This window comes from Sapajus apella, unplaced genomic scaffold (assembly GCF_009761245.1).
Source record: "Sapajus apella isolate SASKATOON/1434 unplaced genomic scaffold, GSC_monkey_1.0 scaffold121, whole genome shotgun sequence".
NCBI lineage: Eukaryota > Metazoa > Chordata > Mammalia > Primates > Cebidae > Sapajus > Sapajus apella.
The window spans coordinates 4354262-4377901 of record NW_022437061.1 but is presented as its reverse complement, the minus strand read 5'-3'; the positions used below and the strand labels follow the sequence as shown (position 1 = coordinate 4377901).

Here is a 23640-nt window from a genome sequence, read left to right as displayed (position 1 = left end):
TACAAAAAATTAGTTGGGCGTAGTGGCACTTATAGTACCAACTACTAGGGAGGCTGAGGCAGAAGAATCCCTTGAAACTGGGAGTTGGAGGTTGCAGTGAGCCGAGATCGCGCCACTGTACTTCAGCCTGGTGAGAGCGAGACTCCGTCTCTAAATAAATAAATAAAATGAGTTTTAACTGTCTTTAATCTCAAACTCTAGCTTTGGTTAGTTAACACTGGTTAGTTATACCCAGTTTAGCTCAGTTCCCAGAGCAGCAAGGTTTAAAGGCAGCTGACTTGGCAGCAATTTTTAGGAGGCTTTGGGGTCAGAAAAACAGAAGGTTAAAATTCTGACTTCAGCATCTATTAACTGTGTGATCCCAGCCCTTAAGTTCTCTAATTCTGATTACTTTAGCATAAAATGTGGCAGTACAAGTGTCAGAGGAGTTCTGTGCAAATGAAGATGATAATACAGCATTGTGTTGAAAAGAAAACCAAACACATAGCCCACACTTGGAATGAAATACATGGTACCTAATGTTATTTCCCATGAGGATGAATTAATTCTCTATTCATATTCTCAGTCTAAAAATATGTTTTGCCACATAATGGTTAGCATGAGAGGGTGATAATTGAAAGTGATGGGAAAACAGTTAATTGGGTACACATGGACATAAATATGGGCACAATAGACACTGAGGAATAAAAGATGAGGGAGGAAGGGAAGGGGACAAGGGTTAAAAAGTACCTATTGAGTACTATTCTCACTACCTGGGTGACACATACAATCAGACACCAAGCCTGAGGATCATGCACTATACCTTTCACAAATCTGCCTGTGTACCTCCTGATTCTAAAATAAAAGTTAGGAAAAAAAAAAACACTTCAAAATTAAGATAGGGAGGAAAAGCAATGAGTATTTGCCACACTGCAACTGTAAAGCAGGTATGCCCACAGGCAGAATACAAAATAACAAAAAATTGTGTAAAAGGTTCAGTTAAAGATGCCATGGCAACCTGGTACATGTAAGGGTGTATATATAGCTCTCTCTTTGGAATAAATATAGGCAAACCAAAAACAAAGTGGTCTTATTTGTGATCAAAGGACACGTTAAATGAAGTGTTCAGCAGTGCTGGGGTGGGGGTATACAATGACAGGTATGTAAATAGGAAAACCTTGGGCTAGCAGGGAGCTTGCTACAATGGTTGCATCAGCATGTCAGCCATGAGTCAGAGGTGCTGCAAAGATCCCTCCTGTTCCATTACCCTCTGCTCCTAGGGTCTATATCCTGTGGTTTCATTCCAACAGACAAGACAGCTTGGGACACACTGTAGAACAAATGAAATAAAATCACCTTAGAAAGTTTCTCCTGGAATCAGGACCACTGAAAACCACTTACATTCCAGGCTCAGCAAGAAGCAAGTAAGCTTTCCTTTGTGGCACGCATGCCTGAGCTGCACAGAGAGCTGGAAGCACAGCAGAAGGCAGCCCCACTGGTGCTACAGAGAAAGTGGAATGGCGAGAACTTTCTCCGCTGCAGACACAGCCCAGTTTAGATCTCCATGGCATGTGGGAAGACAGCAGCAGCATCACGGTCATTTTTCAAGTGTCTAACATTTGAAATCTCTGTAGGAGTATCAAATGCTAACAACTAGATTCCTGCACTGCACTTTCAAACTATTCACCGACGTCCCGCAAAGAGTGCTGGGGAAGATATAAAGGTTAATATTACCTTTTCTAAGAAGTGTCATTTGACAATTGGCCTCCTTCCTAAAAAAGTTTCTAGATTTTTAAACTTCTCTTTGGACAATGAAACATGAAAATTACACACACCGCTGGCACTGGCCAACCAGCAGCTGAAAACGGTGTCAGGGTCCTGGTGCTGGATTAGAAGTCTAGGGACTTGGGTTCAAGTCCTGGCTATGAGACGTCTAAGAAATAATCCCCTTAAGCTTCACTTTCGTTATTTGTAAAAATGAAAAGGACAGTAGCTTACCTGCCCTGCCTACTCACAGAAGAGCTGAGAGGATATTGGTTAAAGTGTCATGTAAATCCAAAGTCTAATGGTTTGGGTGCAGTGTGGTCACGCGACAGGTCCTTCCCGTGACTGCCTCAAGAGGCCCAGTCACCACGCTGATTACATGGACCTTGTCGATTTTTCTGGGGAAAGCAGAACAAGGGCATCTCATTCTTTACCTTCTTTTCATTGACATCCACCTGTTCCTCTTCCTCATTTACTTCTGCTGGCATCTCTTTGATTTTGTTCAGCAGCTCAGCCTTGGGAGCAGACACACTGTAATAGGCAGGGCAGTTGACCAACATACCCACTGCTTCCTTGTCTTCATTCCTAGACCATAAAGAACACAAAGTACAGTCGCATGGAGCACGCCAGAGGCTTCACTTCACGGCAGATGTCAGTCCATTCAGAAATGCCTAACAATTCTATTTAATTTCTTTCCCAGAAATTAGGATGAACTAGTAACTGTTAACTAATGAGTGATTACTATGTACAGGGCTGTTGAAGCCAGGCAAACTTGGGATGGATAACCACCAAAGGCAGTATTAGGGATGACAGTGGGGGCCAAGCCTGTGGCCTCGCCAGCTGACTATCAAGAAGACATTTAACCTCTCTGCTTTTGTGATTCATATAAGAATGATACTGACTCCTTATTTTAGAGAAAGGCAGTGTGGAACCATGACTCAGTCAATGTGAAAGTATTTTCAAGGTGCTGCACAAACCTCAGGTTTTAGGTCAATTACTTCCTATATGCCCTTGGTTACGTGTAATCTTTCCAGTGCCTACTATGTATTATTGCTTGAATACACAAAATTTTTCCTTCTCAAATACACCTGCTATCCCACATAAGCCTGGGAAATCTGCAGCTTGCTGGTCCACAGTGAAATAATACAAGCTATAAAATCTACTCATTGATAATATAATAGGGGTGTTTCAAGGCTGAAGAAAAAACTCAGAATTGAGAAACCTGATGTCTACTGTTCTGTTTTTACCACATTTGAGTTGCCTTTCAGCCGACAGTTCATATCCTGCCCACTGAATAAAAGACTATGGAAGTAAGATTCAGAACGTTATTCAATCTTGTGATACAATTTAACATCTAGCCCATCATTTTACTATGGAATAACGAACACACACACAAAAAACCATCTTTACTAGTTTCCTGCTTGATAACTGTCCCAAAAAGCAACAATGATCACATTTAATCCAGTTAATCGAAAGAGATTTTCTGATATATTTTTGTTTTTTGTTTTCAGGTATGTCTGCTGCATTACAAATGAGCTTCTCCAGCGTCTGACCAACCCTCACAATGGCCACTGGCCGTCTCATGCCCAACAGGACAATGCTTATTTCCACCAGGAGATGGCGCATGACTTTTTTTTTTTTTTTTTTTTTTCTAATCCCCAGGAAGGTCTCAGTGCTGCCAGAAATTATATGACCATTCCGCTTCTAAACTGACAGGTATTTTCAGTGGTCATGCTAGGAAATACTTTCCTAAGGATTTTACTTGGGTCCTTCTACAGCCAGTGGTCAGAGAACAGAATGAGCATACTGCAACCACCCCTGGTGAACTGACTGGCACACCCACAAAAATCTAATCTCTGGGGTCCTCCTAGTATCTAGTGGATTGCCTTGCACGCTGCAGGTGCTCAGTAAGTGTTTGCTAAAGACCCGACCCTGGATAAGTCACTTGACCTCAATTAGTCTGTTTCCCAAATCTGAAAAAAAGTGGAGGGAGATGGACAAGGTGACGGAAGAGCCTCTGACAATAAGACAAATAGCTTGTAAGTATCACATAGCTCTTTCCTTTCTCGCTCCACCCGCAAAATGAAATGTGGTGGTCCTGTTAGTAATTTAGTTAGGATCAGTGGGAAATTTTTAAAATGCAAGCCCCAATCTGGATAAAATGTTCTGTTTTTATTTAGTCTGGAGGCCACTAACTGCTGAGTCCCAGATTGTCAATCCACAAAGATTTCATCGAAAATTAAAGAGAAAATGAAAACCACTCAAACTGTCTCATCATAGTCCTTTAAGGAAATAAAACATGCAAGAAAATATTGCAGTAACCCAGCAAAAATGAAAAGCATCACAAACACAGACTACTCACTGGGACATGAGTTACATGCCTGGCCTCAAGGAGCTTCAGAAGCAGAGGCTCATGGACTGGGCAAAACCAGAGAGTGGGCCCCTATTCAGACCTTTCCTGTTTTTCAGGATTTGCACCAACACCCACCTTAATGCCTCAAAGGTAAGGGTCAGTGTAGTAAATGAATCTATTTCTTTAGGCTCTCCTCCTTACTAAGCCCCTCAGTCTTGGCAAGGTGTTGGCCACGCTCACCACTCCTACTTGTTCCTTTCACAGCACTGAGCTCTGGGGGCCTCTCTGCCAGAGCAACTCTTGATATAGAATGGGCAAGTGTATCTTTGCTGAGCTGGAGGCACTGTGTAATTGCTGGAAACAGGCACAGTCATGGGGTTGTGATCAAATCCAGGTACCATCACTCACATGTTCAATGACCTTGGTCTTAATTCCTCTCTACTTCAGTTTCCTCATTTGTAAATGGAGATAAAATTGGTAGCTACCTCAGAAAGTTCTTGTGAAAATTAAATAATATTGATATAAAAAATTTAATATGCTGCTTGACACACAGAACATACACAATGGGTATTAATGGAAATTATCATCATTGTTACTATTACTTTGTTGTTGCCTATCTGTCATCCTTACTCCCCAAAACCGTTCCCCAAGACTGAGATGCAATGTCACTCTTGGGTCAGGAGCTGTGGAAGTAGGAAAACATCAGGCAACTAGTCCTAGACTTATCATCATGGAAGGAGTTTGATTGTAAGTCTCTCTGAGGATATCACCGGGGACTTACCTTTCGCCTTCACATCCTGAGCAGCTGACAGTTCTCTGTATGGCCTTCCTCTTTACACTGTTTTCCTCTAGCAAGTTCACATCTCGGGGAAACAAACCTTCCATCAGGTCCATCGTTGTCTTCAGCCTGGAGTCTGGATCCAGAATGTCTGCCAGAGATTTGTCTTGGTGGACAATTTCCTTGGCCAGAGCCTCTGTTCTAATGTCTTCTGAGCTCTTCTGAGGATCAGAACTGACTTTCTTTTCTAAACCCTGAGTTCCATTGACTGGATCATGGGTGAGGCTTTGAGTCCGGGTGGGTGCGGGCTGCCCACCAAGAGACCCAGCAAGTTGGGGCTGCACACTCATGATGGAAGATGGTTTGGATTCAGCCTCTAAATCCTTGATAGAAGTTTGGAGTCTGGAAGCCAGTGTCTGACTGCCTACCACATGGGCTGCACGAGTCACATGCCTTTCCCTTGCAATTGTCACCTTAGCAAGTTTGTTGGAGCTGCCAGGGATATTAAAAAAAAAAAGAAAGAGAGAGAGAGATAAGAGAAGGGCGATGAGAAGAGGGTGGAAGAAGACTGAGGGAGAAGCTTTCTATGTCAGGGCTGTAGCTTTCCACATCTTCCACATCTTACTGACAGAGCTAACATTAAAGAATATGGCTCCTGACTGAAAGTGGGTCTCCTGATGCTGAACCCCCACATTAAAAATGTTTACCTGCCTAGGCAGGGGTCATGCTAGATGCAAAAACACACATAGATATATACATAGGAGTGGGATGAGATAGTCGCATTTGTGAGTTCAGCCCCTTCTCTGGAAAGCCACAGCACTCTAAAATAAAGGGGCTTCTCTTGAGCCCAGCAGCTGGTCAGGAGGCTGTCATTGCCTCAGGAAGATGGATTCAACAGGAATTCAGTTCTGGTGAATGTTGCTGTTAGATTCCAGAGATTTAGGAAAGGTCTAGGTGAACAGGGGGTGGTAGTAGCAAGTCACTCTTGTGGTGTTTAAAGAAGGCCACTCCAAAGGTGCTATCAGGCAGTGTGTTTCTTTGGTGTTTTGAGAGATCACTTGTTCTAGGGACTGTGTGCTGGGGAATACTTCTTTCTCATTCTCCTAGCTTTCAAGAAGAGGTTTCCCTAAACAATACTGACTTTGAGCCCTACTCTTTATTCCTCCCTATGGACATTCACATCCCAGTCTCTTTCAAGAGTGAGGCTGCCTCAAGGCTTTATCTATTAATATCTATGTGTGTTTGTGTGTCTAGCATGACCTTTGATGAGGCAGGTAAACCTGTTTAACTTGGGGTTCAGTATTAGGAGACCTACTTACAATCTGAAGCCATACTTTTTAATGCTAGCTGTGTCTCTAATAAAAGTGATGTTTTTGTCTTCTATATGCCCTCCTCTTTTGTCTGATTTCCTGATTCAGAATTCAGCCAGGGAGGAGGGATTTACTTGAACTCCTTGAGACTATCCTGTCCCTAGAAGTGAAATGTACCCCTTGGGTTCCAACTTTCATTTCTGCCATCCTGGCTCCTCCATAGCCAATGACACTGGTCAAACTACCTCCCAAGGCAAATAGATGAACAGTGTCCTGAGCTGAGCTAAATAGAAACATCTCCATGCCAGGGCTCTTCTGTGGCCAGTAGGACCAGGGCCACCTGGGACATGACACTCTTCTATAAGGGAAACCAACCCAGACTGCTCACTCACCTGGGGTGTGGCCCCTTGGGGTCCTCACTGTCCAGCTGTGCCTCACACACAGCGTGGGGAGGAGGTGGAGGGAAGTCATCCATGCTATATACCGGGGTTTCCTGACTCAGTGGAGGAGGTGGGGGTGGGGGAAGAGTTTCAAATGTGGGGCTGGATGTGGCCTTGGGGTGTAGATCCCTCATAAACACTTCGTCGTCACAATCCTCACGAGGTGATGGGGAGTCCCACAGGATGGACTCAGATATTCGGAGGGAGATCCTCCCTGGAGTGCTTGGGTCCCCAACAGGCGTGTCTGGGTCGGAAGTGCTGCATGAACTTGGAAGACTCTGCTGTTTTTGATAGTGCTTGAGGTCTGCAAACTCAGGAGCTGAGGATTCCTTAGGAAGGCTGTCCTCTCTGGCTGCGTGGGCCCACTTCACTCGAGAAGGGGCCGGCCGCTGAGGCAATGAGACCATCTTCCTCATTCCCTCTTCTACCCCATGCTCTGGGCCATCGCGCTCACGGCCTCTTGGACTGGAAGGCTGGGTCTGGGTGTGACCATTGCTTCTCTGGGTCATGGCAGGGGTGTAGGCCGGGAGAGGCTGTCGCCCTGTCTGACCATCCTGTGAGCAGTAGCCGGAGGGAACGGCTGAAGGCAGAGTGGTGGCAAGTGGGGTCAGGGGTGTAGCCCTGGTGTCTGTGAGCTGCCCTTGCGTTCCTACCAGTGGTGGCCTGGGGCAGGGTGTCCTGCTGGCTTGCCTCTGATGGTCCGGGGTTGCAGGACATTCACTAGGAGCGGAGGAATCACCGATGGCTTTGCAGCCTGAACCACCCCAACGAGGGGTGGGATGGTGGGAGAGCAACGGCGTCTCTTTTTGGCCTCTTTCTGAACAGAGTGACCTGGAACAGCACACAGACAAGAGGGTTACAGCTCTGAAGAAAGGGGCAAACACGCAGCCCAAGGCACCTTACATAGATGAGAAAATCATTTAAGAGGAAGGAGGACCTCCTTCCTTCTCCCCGGAAGCTGCATACTGTCTTCCCTGGCTGCTCATAGGAAGACCTAAATTAAACAAGTACTAGACAGGCATAAATTCCTTCAGGAAAATGTCACATGGAATGCCTGGGTTCACAAGGCATTTTCTTTTATTAACCTTCTCACCGCCCCCACATCCTGTACACACCATGCAACATAAGGCAGCTTCTGAGGATATGAAAACAAACAAGTGGTACATTTCTTCAGCCCCATTTCAGACTACTTCAGGATATAACTCCCAGCTCTGGGAAGAAATAACGCTGCCTTCTTCTCTTCCAGTGTGATCCCCACGGGGGAGGTGTGTTTTAAAGCATTTGCATGGGCTGCTGAATTTGAAGGTTTTATTTACAACTTTTGCTTACTCTCCTGGTGTTTTCATTTCATGTGATGAAAAATAAAAAGGAGGGGACAGTCTCACATAAGGAGCTAATAAGCAGTTACCTCTGGAGAAAGAGGCTGGCGATAATAAGCAAATATGGTACATGGTGATTTAAACAACTGTACTCTAGGCTCCGAGGAAAAACCCAACAATTCGCAAAACTTTATTATACTGTGTTCTAAGGGAGAAAAACCCTCAAAACAAAACAAAAAAGAGTCTGTGGCACTGTCTGCTGTGCAAGAGTTAATGTGAGGATAAAAAGATCTCCAGCAAACCCACCATGATTTATAAATTCCCTGTCTGCAGTTCCCTGACTGGCTATGTGAGTGAATCTGGAGCACAGATGGCACGTTTCATCTCACAGATCTGACTCCTCTGAGGGAGCGGTGACTCAGTCCCACATCAGAGCAATAATACAGGGCTTGCCACAAGATCATCCAAGTGCCAGGGAAGCAGAATGCAGCATGTGGGGGGGAAAGATGGCAAAGTACCAAATTAGCTCTTCTTATGCCTTTATTTTTTCTTTATTATACACAGATGCAGATGATAGAATAAAGGGCCCACCTCTCTCTCAGATGCAACCCCTCCCTTCCCATGACCGGTCCTTTTCATTCAGACATGGTTTCTTTAGCAGAAACCTCTTCATAGCAAAGTGTGGCCACTCTGCAGTTCCTAGTGGTTTCCCCAGTGGGCATATCAGAAACCCTGAGGAAGGGGACTCACTGGGAATACTCTTCACTTGCGTCTCATCCATCCTGGCATCCCCAGTACCTGGCATCAAGTACCCCCTCAGCAAGTGTCTGTTGAATAGTGATGTCTCCTCTGCCTGATTGCTCTCCAGACTGTAGCATACAAACTGTTTTTAAACTCAGCATCCTCTAAGAGGACGTGGAGTTTGCTGAAATCTGATGTTTTAGCGACTAATTCAGATGCCTTTGTTATATCTTGAGGCTTTTTAAAGGGGAAGACATTACTAAAACATACAATAATATACATTTATCCTTTAAAGATCCAGCCCAATAAACTTTTATATGTTTTCAGTTTGTGCGACCTTAGTTTATACAAGCTAAAGTGACTTTTTTTTTTTTTTTTTTAAGGCAGAGTCTGACTCTATTACCCAGGCTGGAATGCAATGGTATGGTCTTCGCTCAGCTCACTGCAACTTCCGCCTCCCGGGTTCAAGCAATTCTTCTGCCTCAGCCTCCCAAGCACAGCTGGGATTATAGGAGCCCGCTACCAAGCCCAGTCGATTTTTGTATTTTTAGTAGAGATGGGGTTTCACCATGTTGGCCAGGCTGGTCTTGAACTCCTAACCTTGTGATCCACCCACCTTGGCCTCCCAAAGTGCTGGGATTATAGCAGGGTGTAAGAGGCTCACCCAGAGTCTGCTGATATGTATTCAGGAATCCTACTATTCAAGTATGGATTTTGAGAGCAATTAGTCTTATCCTTTTCTGTTTTGTTTTAAAAAAAACCATACTTTAAAAAAATTGTCATTTAAAAAAACCCATAAAATTTCATCTTAACCATTTTTAAGTTCATTAGTGTTAATTAACGTTCACACTGTTGTGAAACAGATCTCCAGAACTTTTACAAGTTGCAAACCTAAAACTATGTACCCACTAAATAATAACTCCCCATTTCTCCTCCTACTAACCCCTGGAAATCACCGTTTCACTTTGTGTTTCTATGAATTTGACTACTTTAAGTACTTCATACAAGTGAAATTATATAGTATATCTTTTTGTGACTGGCTTATTTCACTTCACATAATATGTGGTAGCATGTGGCAGAATTTCCTTTTTAAGGCTGAGTAATATTCCATTGTATGTCTACACCACATTTTGTTTATCCATTCATCTGTCATGAATAGACATTTGGGTTGTTTCCACCTCTTGGCTACTGTGAACAGTAAATACTGCTGCTATGAACATGGATGTACAATTATTTCTTGGAGACCCTGCTTTCAATTCTTTTGGACATATACTCAGAAGTGGCATTGCCAGATCATATGATAGTTCTATTTTTAATGTTCTGAGACCTCCATGCTGTTTTTCATATGGCAGCACCATTTTACATTCCCACTACAGTGTGCAAGATTTCCAATTTCCCCATATCCTCACCAACATTTGGTGTTGTTTTTAATAGTAGACATCCTAATGTGTGTGAGGTGACATCTCATTGTGGTTTTGAGTTCTCTAATGATTACTGGTGTTGAGCATCTTTTCACATGCTTGTTGGTCATGTGTCTACCATCTTTGGAGAAATGTCTATTCAAGTCCTTTGCCCTTTTTTATATAGACAAGTACATTTTTATTTTTGAAATTAACAAGTGAATGTCTCAATTCAGTTGGATTGGTGTCCTCTAGTGTTTGTTTCTTTCACACGGAAGATAAAAAGAATGAAAAATAGTTTGAAAACAGAAAAAAAGATATAATAATAACTATTGTCTTTTTGTGACCCATGAAGACATCAAACTCTTATAAAACTTGAACAGTGCAAAATCTCTACTTTTCTATAAATTAGAACATTTAATATTTTTTAAAAAGCATTAATGTAAAGTCCGAATTTCATGTATTTAGGGAGAATTATGTCAGAGTGGAGGAAAACTGACTGATCCTAATAAGCCTCCATGTAGAAGAGGGGGCACATTCCTCCAAATTCTACCTTCCAAATTGTGCTGACACATTTCACTATTGTCCACAGTTGATGTGACTCTTATCTTCTTACTATGATTAACAGAATGACTATGGTAAAAGACCATGCAAACCTTTAGGAAAAAAAAAAGAGTGTTATACTTTTTTGTGTCTTCTTGGTTGTAATGGTTAGAAAACCAAACTGCAAGCAGAATTTTTAGTATTCAAAATTCATAGCACGATCTGTGATCATGCCCCACCCACATTTTCTTGGTGGCTGCTTCTGTAGTGACACTTTCCATGCCTATGCTTTTCCCCAGGACAGCTAAGAATTACATGTCCTGAAATTAACAATATCCTTTTTAGCAAGCACTATGCATGTAGCTGCACCTATGCTAAGGTCAGCTGCCAAAGAAAAGACAAGCATTTTAGTTACTCAGTGGTATGTGATGCTTGTCTTATTTATTCTTTTGGCATTTTTGCAGCTCATAAAGCTTTTTTTTTCTTTTAACACAGAACTAATTTTGTTGAGGAAGGTTTTTTTCCCTGCTAAAATCGCTACCTGTGTTTCTCAGATTGTCAGTATTGCCACCGAGCCAGCCAGCCTCCTCCCCCTTCGCTTGTCACCTTCAATTATTTTTTTACTTTCCAACTTTTATTTTAGGTTCAAGGAGTACATGTGCAGGTTTGTTACATGAGTAAATTGCATGTTGCCAGGGTTTAGTGTACAGATAATTTTGTCACCCAAATAGGCATAGTACCTGATAGGTGGTTTTTCAGTCCTCACCGTCCTCCTACCCTCCGCCCTCAAAGAGGTGCCAGTGTCTATTGTTCCCTTCTTTGTGTCCATGTGTACTCAGTGCTTAGCTCCCACTTGTAAATGAGAACATGCAGCATTTGGTTTTTTGATCCTGTGTTCATTTGCTTAGGATACTGGCCTTCGGCTCCAACCACGTTGCTGCAAAGGACAGATCTTGTTCTTTTTTACCTTTGCCCATTTTTAAATAGGGTTACTTGATTTTCTGTTGTTTAGTCCCACCTTTGATTTCAGACCAATTTTCTTTAGCAGTGCTCTAGTTTATTGATAGTTTTCTCTTGTTTCTAGCTTTTAATTAATACACCCAAACTAACCAAAGTCCTCAGCCTCACCTTGAATACTTTCTTCCTTGTCAACACAGCTATAGGAGCAAGAGCATATAAACATGGAAGGCTGATGTTGGCTGGAAAGCAGGTCATTAATACCTACTTTCTGAATATGTTGGCTGCTTCTACTTGACAGTATTAGGTTGAGTTATTAAGAAGATGAATGTAGAAATAATGATTGAATAAAATATAAGAAAAATTAAGGAAATGGTTTAAATACATGGAAAGGAGTAGGTAGGGTGTAGGTTTATCATTAGTAATAATAGATTATAGTAGTAGATAACTCTGTAATGCTGCATTAAAACTATATACAGGGTACATGGTTCAGAGAAAACCCTTTTTGGAAATTTCTACTTATTAAGTCCCATGTGAACAGTTCAAAAGTTTTAAATTTTAAATTAAGTTTTCATTGTATTTTCTATCTAGGATATATGATTTTGATGGCATTGAAAGAAAAAAAAAAAAGACTTTCCTCTGCTTTCTGTCCCCACATGTATAAAATTATGATTTTGAGCTTTATTTTTCGCCTCCAAGGCTTCCAGTTTGTCTTCCTCTGTGAAGCCGTTCATGAAATGCCCATTCTTCTCTAGCACTGTAGTCACCAGATGCGATGCTTTGCACACAGAGCTGGAAGAGATCAGCCCACACAGGAGGCCCTGTTTGTGAGCACCATGGGACATGCCTGAGAAAAGTGCCTACATTAATTATTCTGTTGTCAAACTGGCTAGAAGTCAACCTTGTCCTCAACAGCACATGTTCAAAACCTATTTTGAACAAGTGTCATTCTTAAAGAAAATCATTTATAAATGGAAAGTAAAAAGTTCTCCATGGCCTAGACAAATCAAAAAAGCAGGTGACGCTGTAAGACATCACATTTCAATTTCTTGTAGAAAGGAACAAGAGTAGTTTTACACCAGCAGCATTCATACGTAGAGGGCATCATAAGTACACATACATACCTAGATCCAGGGCCAGCCAAATAACATGGATCCTTGACAAGACCAAAGCCATTTTCTTCCCCCAAAAGCACATCCTTGAAACACAAGAAAGGCACAGCATTACTACCAATAAACAGGTGTTTAAATTTACTAAGGGGGTGGAGGTAAAAAGGAGAAGGAACACTTATTTCCTGGCAACCTACTACTGTCAGGCCACATGGTGGTACTCTTACATAAGCCCACAGCATTGATGTAGGAGATAAGCCAAGGATTTAAAAAAAAAAAAAAAAAAAGTGGCAGAGTCAGAATTTGAGCTTAGTCTGTCTCAGCAGGTTCTTCCTCTAGCAAGGATGTTTCTTAAGTAAGAGAAGTCTAACAATTATCTCCAGAGTTAAAAACAACTGCTAAACTTGAAATATGATAAGGAAGACAATGAATTCAATGGGCCAAGCATTTCAAATAGCAATAGGGAAATATAAGAGATGACAGGAAAAGGATAAGCCATTACATTGTGCAAAAATTTCAAATGTTCTTAATTACAATTAGTGAAGATATGAATTTGGATTGTAATTGGGTTGCAATACATTCTGGGAAAAAATTTGACTCTCATGCGAGATCAATAACCCTGGGACTTTTCAGGAGTAGTTTTTGTTTCTGTTTTAATGAGGGTATATACTAGTATCCTGAAAGGGTTGTCAGTTTTTGATAGTATACAATTTGGTCCCTGTAATCAGGTCCATGATGAAGATGATGATGTTGCCATTTATGATAATACATTCAACTCTGAATTATTTATGATGAAAGCAGACAGGCAAAAAACAGAAAATCCATATATAATCTCCATATATAATCTCCAACTTAATTTCAGTAATTTATTTTGGGATTTAACCCTGCTCAAAGGGTTAACTGCTATTCACTCCGCTCCTCATTGCTTTTGTCCAGTGGTTGAGAAACTAGTAAGCAATGAAAAGGGTCAAAGGTGGTAGCAGGCAGAAGAAACAAACCCCTGAACATTATTCATAATTGCAGCTACCCCTACTGGGTATTTACTGCATGCCAGACACTCTGCTAAGTATTCTGCACCAACAAATTATATGCCTGGAATATTAGGCACTTTACTTTTTTTGGTGGGGGTAACAATCTTTACAACAATTGGAAGTGGGGTCTGTAATTGCAGCTCTGCGAGGAGACATATCATGCCCACAGTTAAATAAGCGGAGAAACTAGGATTCAAGCCATGATATCTTCAAAGCCCAAGGTCTTGCCATGGAATCTTTATAGGTTGAATGGCAGCTGGGCTGGATACAATCAGACTTAAACAGCTTGAGAAAAATGAATTCCATGTGTTCTGATTCACTCAAATATCACTGTAGGGAATGAGAATTCCTGTTCTCCATGAAACTTTATGTTCCTTTAAAAGTCTTTTCCCACCACTTTTCCCTCTGTTGACATGAATGTGCCACCTTGTCAACAATTAATTGGAAAAGCCTAGGTCCCATGTGAGCTCCTAACCCAGTAAAGTATAAATATATATTCATATCCTATTACAGCCTTTGCATTTCAGTTTGACAATCTAACTTCTGTATTCATATGATTTGGCTCCTAGAATATCAAGCTTAAAATGATATTTATGTGGATGTGGATAAAATAAAGGAATTAGACCCAGTAATAAACTATTGAGTGAATTCTCTGAATCTTCTGTCAATCAAAATACCACTTGGACAAAGGAAAATATCTTCCCAACCTCATACAAGCCCAAAGAAGATAAATTCCTGTTGCATTTTCTTGCTTTAATTTGAGCATATATTCACTGTCAAAGAAGACTATTTACTATAAACTGGTAGGAAGTACAAAGTACTTATTATGGCAATTATAGGAAAAAACAGTGGCTATGGGAGAAACACTAGGCATAGAATTATACCAACTTGTTAAGTGTCTAATTTGTTTTTGTTAATTATCTCAAAATTGACTTTAAAATACACCGGTTCTTAGCATACTTAATAATGTAAATCTGAAGTCTACTGAATCTCAATTCTCTTGTTTTGGGTTCCAAATTAGTTATCTCAATATGTCTGTTGCTGATGAAACATGAAGACAACAATATTCACCTACTTTAGAATATTAGTTTCAAGTAACTACTAAAAATAATTAGAAATCCTTATGAAAAATCTTATGTGAAAGTACAGTTATGTGTCACTTAACAACAGGGATATGTTCTGAGAAATGCATCATTGTGCAAACATCATAGAGTGTGCTTACAGAAACAGATGACACAGACTATTACATCCCTAGGCTATATGGTATAGGCCTATTGCTCGTAGGCTACAAAACCGTACAGCATGTTACTGTACTGAATACTGTAGACAGTTGCAACACAATAATATGCATTTTTGCATCTAAACATGGAGAAGGTACAATAAAAGTATGGTATTATAATCTTATGGGACCACTGTCTCATATGTGGTCCATCCTTGACCATTACAAGGCATATGACTGAAATAGTTATCAATAAATGTTAAAATGAAATAAATTCATTGGCTGAATATTTTCAGATATAGGACATTTAATTCTTGCCTCTCTTTCCCCATTCTCAGCCTCTTATTATTCAAGGACAGGTCATGGTATAGTCTTAAAGTCAGCCAAGACTTAAAGGCTCTGCAGTCAGACGGTATGGGGTCAAAACCTCACTCCCTTCTACCTTGGGCAAATTTTGTACCCTCTCTGTGACTTGGTTCATTCTTCTGTAACTTAGAGATAATAATAGTATTTCCCTCACTGCACAGATGTGAAGACTAATTTTATTTTATTTTTTGAGACAGAATCTTGCTCTGTTGCCCAGGCTGGAGGGCAGTGGTGCGAGCTCAGTTCACTGCAACCTCTACCTCCTGAGTTCAAGCAATTCTCATGCCTCAGCCTCCCAAGTAGCTGGGACTACCAGTGCACACCACTATGCCTGGCTGATTTTTGTATTTTTAGTAGAGACAGCGTTTTGCCATGTTGGCCACACGGGTCTCGAACTCCTGGCCTCAAGCAATCTACCCACCTTGGCCTCCCAAAGTGCTGGGATTACAGGTGTGAGCCACTGCACCCAGCCAAGACTAATTTTATACTTAAAAAAACACAGTACAATGACTAGCACACAGCAAAAATTTGATTACTGTTAGCTATTTGTATCTTTACATTTTGTGGAAAGTTGATTCTATTTTGTATAATCTTGAATGCATGTTTGTGAAAGGATGCTAAAAAAGACAAGTTGCGTCCCACAGAATCAAGCCCATATCCAACACTGTGGTTCCATGCATTGAGCAATTTCCTCAGCAATTAAATAATGTTTGTCACACATCTCACAGTGTGTATGTTATGCATCACACATGAAGGTCCCTGAAAATACTGTGAGAACCAGAGAAATCTTTCACTTAGCATCTGGGGAAAAAATCCCCACCAGTAATCTGATTTCTCCAAGGGTTTCTCTTTATAGGCTCTACTATATTTTATATCTATGCATGAACAGGTATACATTTCTGTCTCTAAGGCAGAAATGTTGGATATCTTTCTGTAGCTTTGCAGGTCCTACCCACTTTTAACAGGTTGAGTTTTCCAAGGTCTCACAGAAAGAAGGTGGAAACAGGCAAGAGTCTGATGTGCACTTAAGCTCCATCACTAGTATCTATTTGTCCTGCAATGAAGAGGAATTAAAGGAGAGGAAAATGGAAGGCTGCATGTTTCAGGGAGGATCTCAAGCTGGCTGAGGAGAGGCCAGACCTGTCAAATGCATGAGAAGATCTCAGGCTACAAGTAGTTCAAAATGGAAGCCTCCTGCAGTCACTATTTTGGGCTAGAGATGGATCAACTGTCATACACAGAGGAACTGATTCCCATGATGACTTTGTTTTTGGAGGCAGAAAGTGTCCTCACTAATGAGAATTTTGAAAAAAAGCTAAATCCTTGTCAAAAACTTGTAAAATCCTGCCCTGTCAACACCTGACTGGTAAGCACAGGCAGCATTTGTTGGGGATAGCATCAACTAAGCTAGCAGCAGAAACACACTCCACATTTTGGTTTTAACTCAGGCAGACAGTCTCTACAAGGTCACTTAACTTGTCAGAATTCTCTAAAGCAAGGATAAGAAAAATTATTAATTAAAAAACCTTCCCAAAAGCTTACTGATAATGTTCTTGGAATTTATTCAAATAGGAAGAAATATATACAATAACCACAATAGTTATGTGGTGAGAGTAACTTTGTTTTATTTTTAACTTATCATAACTACAAATAAGGCAGATGATGAGAAGGATGCAAGGAGCAGACCGCCTTGCCATGCGGTGCTTCTCCAGTCAGCTGCTGTGCAGGAGACGGGGAGAGGGAGGAAGCTCAAGAACGGGGTTCTGGCACAGTGACAATATAGGAGATGATGCATGGTTCAGAATTTTCAGAATTTGTTGAAGCAAAGCAGTATGAAAGAAGTTATTTCATTTGCAAATATTTCCCCCTCTGCCTTTATATTCCCCAAATTAATTAATACCTAAATATGGCATTCCTTTTATGAAAAGAGTGCCCCAGTACTGTTCTGTATTCACTTGTCTTTCTAAAAAGTTTTCCAAATAATACAAAGTATTTAATTGGGATTTGGAGGAATCTCTTCACTTCTCTCAACACCCATGTTTTAGCTTTATTTCTTTATTGACCAGGCTTAAGAAATATTTTGGGGAAAAGACAAAATAACATTCATAGCTATTCAACCAATTCTCTAAGATAGAATAACAATATCTAATGGGGAATAAATAATAATGATTTGGTTTTCACCTAAGTGTTTCTATTTTCCTTAAAACACGGGGAGAGAAACGAAGAGGGGAGAGAAGTGAAGAAGACTGCTATATAGTTAAGTTGCTAAAGTCCATCAAGCTAGATGAAATTGAGTGTTACATATATGGATTTTAAATGTGTGTTAGTGGTAGGATAGGGAGTGGGAATTAGCTCTGTTCATTCTGAAGGCAGGAAAAGGCTACTGAAGGCTTATGGGAAGTTGCCTCTACATTTCTGGAGGGCTTATACTGGGAGAAAATATTTCTGTACAATTCTAAACAGAAAACACCTGGGAGGGGACTTTCTCTCAGAAGGGTGTGGGTCTGCGTGTGTGTGTGCATTAGAAAGAGTGCAGCAAACTTCTCAGCCAGTAACTGCGGAATCTTTCTTTGTCTGAACTGGTTTTCAACCAGTGCATCCCCTCTCCCCTCATCTCTTGTCATCATGCCCATCTTTTACATCCTGGCCCAAAATCCCATTTCCCTTCAGGAGAAGCAGTTGCTACTCAGATCACCTCAGAATTAGTTACTTTCCTCTCCATAGCATATTATTGATCACCATTCCCAAAGCATTCACTAGCCATATTAGAGTTATTTATATATAAGGTCATATTCCTTAATTGTGAACCCCAGAACGGCAAGAGCCTTATTTTTTTTCCTTTGTGTATCCTCCGCTGCTATAACACAGCATTTTTCATACGACACATGCTCTACAGATGCTTGCTGAATGGCTGACTTCTCTGAAAGGGAAAACAGCAGAATCTGAGAGGGGCAGTAGAGCAGAGTTCTTCCTCCCCTGTGCGAACAGGTATGGGATTCCTATTATTTTCTTCGGTGGGAAGGGAAGCGTGAAGCAGGCCACTGATCTCCAGTGGAGGCAAAGCCTGATGATAGGCTAAGAATTAGGAAAATTAATAGGATCCTAGGAGTCAGAATGCTCAGCTTCTATTCCTAGCACTGCTTGAAATTTTCAGTGAAAAGTATTTTATAATCCTTGCAGCATTTAGTGCCTTTACTAGAAAATCCTTTTATGTGAGATTTTGAGTTTCTGATTTTCCCTCCTCACCAGGATAATGCACAGAAAGAGCTCAGATAGGAGTCCGAGAGACAGGGGTCTGACATGTATAATATACTCTACTGCACAGGATTATCATGAGGATTAAATGAAATAATAAATGTAGATTACACGTAGCTGAGGACCTGCCACACACTTAGCTGAGGGCCAGGAATTCAATAACCAATGATTATCAATGTCAATAATTCTAGCTATTTTGTAGATGCAAAGTCCAATAGAAACAGAAAGGGTGCAAAGCGAAAATCTTTACAATACTCAGACCCAGACTCTAATCCATAAAAAAAAACAAAAACAAAAAAAGCAAAGAACAAAAAAGATAATCCCTAATTTTTCCTAGCCTTGCATTTTTGCATTGAGAGGTGGTGACTTCCTAAAATGGAGATATATATAAATCTATATAACAATATAGGTAATCTATATATCTGTATCTTTGTAAGGAAGCCAGGTAGGGACACTGAAAAACTCAACTCATGAAAACAAATGCTACTTTTCTGTATTTACAAGGAAAACTGAACTGGGAGAGGGGCTGGAGGGTGAGGGGTTTGGGAGCCCCATTAAAGCTTCCAGGGAGGGAGGGAGGGACAGTCCGAGACCAGGACTTGATGGTTGCGCGTACCTGGCGCTTGTTTGCGGTGGCGGGAGATGACCTGGACCTCACGTGGACAGGGACGGCGAGGACATCCGAGCGTTCCAGCAGGTCCTCTGCCGACATGGACTTCCCGGCCCTGGCCCCCCAGGAGGGTGGCTCCCTGGGGGTCTCATCCACCCTCTGGGTGTCCCTTGTTCCACCGTTTGCTCCACTGAGCAGCTCCCTTGGGACCTGGAGGTCCCCGCGTCGCCGTTCCCCGAGGCGGCGGCCACCAGCGAAGGAGCTGCTGCGATCTCGGGGAGCCTGTGGGGTTTCTGCAACAGTGGCCGGCAGGAGCGTGGCCTCCCTGCGGGGCTGCAGGCTGGGCTCCCGCAGCGAGCTCAGGCTGGAGGCCGAGGTGAGGCCGGGGCCTTCTGGCGCCGCAGGGCCAGGCTGGAGGTATGCGCTCTGGGCGCGCTCGCGCAGTGGCCCAGGCTCCTGGAGGCCACAGCTGGCGGCGGAGCCGGGCCACTTGCCGGTCTTGCGCTGGATGTAGTCGGCCAGGGCGCTCTGCTGGAACTGCTTCAGCTCGGGCCCCGACAGGCTGAGTGTGGAGCAGGCCTTGCCATCGCGCTCAAAGAGGCGGCGCCGGTCGGCTACGCTGCTCTCCGGGAAACGCATCCCCTTCCTCTGGGCGCCCAGGGGTGCCGGTTCGGCCTCCTCCGCGACCCCCACCTCGTTCATCTTCTCCGGCTCCGAGTAGGAGCGCTTCTTCTGCTCGGGGGTCAGGCGCCGGCGAGCCCCTCTCCGGGCGGCAGGGGGCGCAGGCCTGGCCAGGTCGCCCTCTGCTGGGGTCACGCTGTGCCGCTCCCGGGGCGTGTGCGGGGAGGCAGAGGCCTGCGTCTCGGGGCTCCGCAGCCCCACGTGGGCCGAGGAGGGCCGTGGCCGCCAAGGCCTCGACGCCGCGGGCGCCCCTAGCTCTAGGTCCCGGCGTCGAAAGGAAGTGGCCCCCAAAACGCGTGACTGTGCGTCCTTGATGCTGTTCCGGTAGGCGCGGCTGAAGGGGGCATCCAGCAGGGGAGACTCGGGCGAGCCGGGCCTGTCTCGCCATTCGGCCTCCCTCTCCGGCTCGCTGGAGAGCTGGAAGGTGCTCTGGCTGCGGAGGAGGCGAGCGTCCGGCCTCTGGGGGCCACGGCCGCTGTCCACGGCTCCTCCGCTCAGCTGTTGGCCGCAGGGCTGCCGGGAGGCCTCCTCCAGCTTCAGCTCACTGTTTTTGAAGTGCTGCTCCCCATTGCCTAGGGCTTCCGCTGACTCAGAGAAACGCATGTGGGCTTTTGTCTCCTCGAAGTCATTCCCAGAAGTACTGGAAGTTGAGACGGTCCTGCGGGGCCTGTAGTTATGACCAAAACCGGGGCCGCCTACAATCGGTCTCTGGTTCCCTTGCTCTCGCTGCTCGAATTTGGAGACCTTCTCCAGCACCGAGCAGTGGGGCTTCCCATACTGAAAGCCTTGAAGAGCCGAAGCGCTGCCTGGGCCGGGCCCCCTTCGGCCGAGACTGGATGTGTGCGGGTGTGAGGGGGAGGGCGGCTCTTCGGGCCTTGGGTCTGCGCTGTGGAAAGAGGCCGAGGCACCGGTCCTCCCCTCGGGCCGTGGGTAGAAAACATACCCGTCCAAATGGCTCCCGAAGTCAGGAGGAGCTTTCCTCCCAGGGTCTTCTGCCTTGGTGTTGACTGCACAGGTGGGCCTGCCCCCAGTGTAACTCTCCTGGGCTCCTCGGCCTAGCTCCAGGCTGCTGTGTCTTCTCAGACTCTCAGGAATGTTCTGGAGAGATGAGAAGGCTGACTTGGTCTTGCCGAAGTTGCCTGATAGACTCTGGCCTAGGCCTTCTCTCTCCAGCCTCCTCCAGAGGTTGGCATTGTGGTCTTCCTGGAAATCGCCCTCCCAGGGCTCTGAGAGCCTGGAAGATCCCTTGTCTTCACCCGCTTGCCAGGCCTGGGCCTGAGGGCATTTGAGACTGTGGGGATGAGAAGATGGTTTGTTGCTGTGGGTGCTCTTTCTCTCATTGGGATGTGGGCTGTTGCCTTGGGGAGGTGTGAGATGTCTCTTCAGAGTGGCATCCTCCTCATTTTCAGTCACTGAAGAAAAATGGACTTTGGAGGGGACATACTTGGCTGTAGCTTCTGGTTTCTTCTCTACCGGAGACAGTAAGTCATGTTCTAAGGGCTGGCAGAAGGCAAACGTAGGCCTGCTAGATCCATTCTGGTTCCCATTCTCATCAATGGTAGCCATCTTGTTGCACGCTCCCGGAGCGGCTATGTATCCACTCTCCTTGGCCAGTGCAGGGTAGAGAGTCCCGTTGCTACTCACAGAAGGCTGGGGCACCTGGGCAAAGTGTGGCTCCAGGGAAGGTACGGGGTAGATGCTGGTTGGCAGCAGAGGTTGGCCAGGTTGGGCCTTCTGGGTATAATTATGCTTGGGCTTCACTGGGGGGCTGTTCTCTGGACTCTTCTCCAGCACAGTATGCAGCTGCTCCTCTATGAATGGAGACTTCAGGGAGCCTAAAGAGTTTGCCTGAAGCCGGCAGAGCCGTTTCTGATCAAGGCTAGACCAGGAGCTGGGCCGCTCACGGTGCCGAAACGCTGCATAACTATCACTCCGAGCTGGAGGCAGGGGTGCACTCACTTTAGGAGGAAGGTTGTCAGTGGCAGTCTCCAAGGAACTGGGGCACTGCTGGCTCCAGGATGGGGGTGGCACTCCCTTGCCCCGAGGAATATTAGACCATTTATCATGGCCCTGACCATCTGCTGAGGCTCGGGCCTCCCTACCTTGAAGCAGCAGGCCTGAAGAGTTCACCTCATACTCTGCTGAGACTCCCCTCCGGGTGTCATAGACTGTCTTCACATAGCGAATATCTGCCTGCCTCATCCCTTCGAGGAGACCACCTCGAGCAGAAGTTGTGTCCATGGAGCCTGAACGCTCCCGGCCAGAGATGCCAGGGGGTGGATACTCTAGGATGCTAGAACTGGTGGAGAAGGAGCTGTAAGCCGAGTCTCTCTTGTTATGGAAGTGGCTGAGCTGGTCAATGCTGCCGGTTGACTTGGCAGGGGAAAGATGGCAGGGTGGGTATGCCGCACTGGGCTCCAGGCTCTCCATGCTCCCCTGGGAGCTGCACTGGTCAGGGCTCCGCCTTAGATAGGCATGGTCATAGTTGGAGAGATCACTCGTAGAGGAGCTGGAAGAAAGGGAGACAAAGCAGTCAGCATTGCCAAGCTGTTATCATTTAGTAGGTTTACAGGCACAGGACCCAGTTTATAAATGTTCTCTTGTGCAAGAGGCTTGGTCTTTGGAAGGGTGGGTAAAAAGGGCCATATTTGGGCCTTGCTCAGCCTCCTTGTGTGTCGTTGCTAGGAGTAATTGCCCAACACTCTAACCTATGTGCCTCCAATTAATCACCCAGGCTAGCAAGGAGAGGAACGAGGAGCTCAGAGGAAGCCACGTGGCCTTTGGGCGCAGGCAGTATTTTTGATGTGATTTGCTGCATGCTGGAAATGACATTTTGCATGTGCCAAGAAATGACAGAGGTAGAAGAGTGATTGAGACTGAAATTGTGTGTCCACTGCGGTTGTTTGTGGAAAGATGAGAAAAGCTTAGTAAGAGAACAGGCACGTGAAGAAGACTTTGTGTGCACATGTATGTTTTTAGTTAATATCTTTCCTTTTTATGGAATTGAAGGATACACCCTGGCAATCTTCCTGGAATCTCAACTGTACTAGAAACAATTTGTTTGTGGTGAGAAAGCTAAACACAAAGCTGAATGACAGAAATTAGAGTCAGAAAAAGCTCATGAGAGGCAGAGAGAAGGGAAAGAGGGAAGGAGAGAAAAGATTTACAAGAAGGTGTAATCACAGGGGCTCTTGGGTACTGGGATTCTACCACCTGTGGATGACTTCCAAAAGCCTAAGCAAAGCCTCCTCATACATTTAGGAGGGCAAGACCTTCTCATTTACAAGCTCCTCCAGATGGTTTTCAGACCCTGTCTGAAGAAGAGGGAAAAGACTATCAATCATGGCATTGTACAGCCCAGAAAGTTGTCTCAAAATAAAATCACCTACAAACTCAAAATATATATTATTTTTAAAAACCACTTAAAACTCAACAATGAGAAAGCAACCTGATTTTAAAACTGGCCAAAGACATCCTAAGAAGGTACACAGATGGCAAATAAGCAAATGAAGTCTGTCATCATAAGTCACTAGGAAATTACAAAGTAAAACAATAAGGTACCGGGGAACACGTTCTCAGGACCTCCTGAGAGCTGTGCCATAGGCAAAACCCAAAAGCAAACACACACACACACACACACACACACACACACACACACACACACACAGGATACCACTACACATCTATTAGAATGGCCAAAATCCAGAACACTGACAACACCAAATGCTGGTGAGGATGTGGAGCAAGAGAAACTCTCATTCATTGCAGGTGGTAATGCAAAATGG

General features: G+C 44.1%; 1 protein-coding gene across 7 annotated transcripts in view; it reads right to left on the bottom strand.

The window, feature by feature from the left end:
• The window catches only part of SHROOM3 (shroom family member 3), a 377638-nt gene that overhangs the window by 26412 nt on the left and 327586 nt on the right, over nt 1–23640 (bottom strand). For all 7 annotated transcript variants that reach the window (XM_032261098.1, XM_032261100.1, XM_032261099.1 and 4 more), the window contains 5 exons: nt 19181–22364; nt 12709–12782; nt 6577–7455; nt 4878–5366; nt 2178–2328 (listed from right to left, as the gene is read on the bottom strand). In XM_032261098.1, coding sequence (XP_032116989.1) covers nt 2178–2328; nt 4878–5366; nt 6577–7455; nt 12709–12782; nt 19181–22364 — 4777 coding nt within the window. The remainder of the gene's footprint in view (nt 1–2177; nt 2329–4877; nt 5367–6576; nt 7456–12708; nt 12783–19180; nt 22365–23640) is intronic.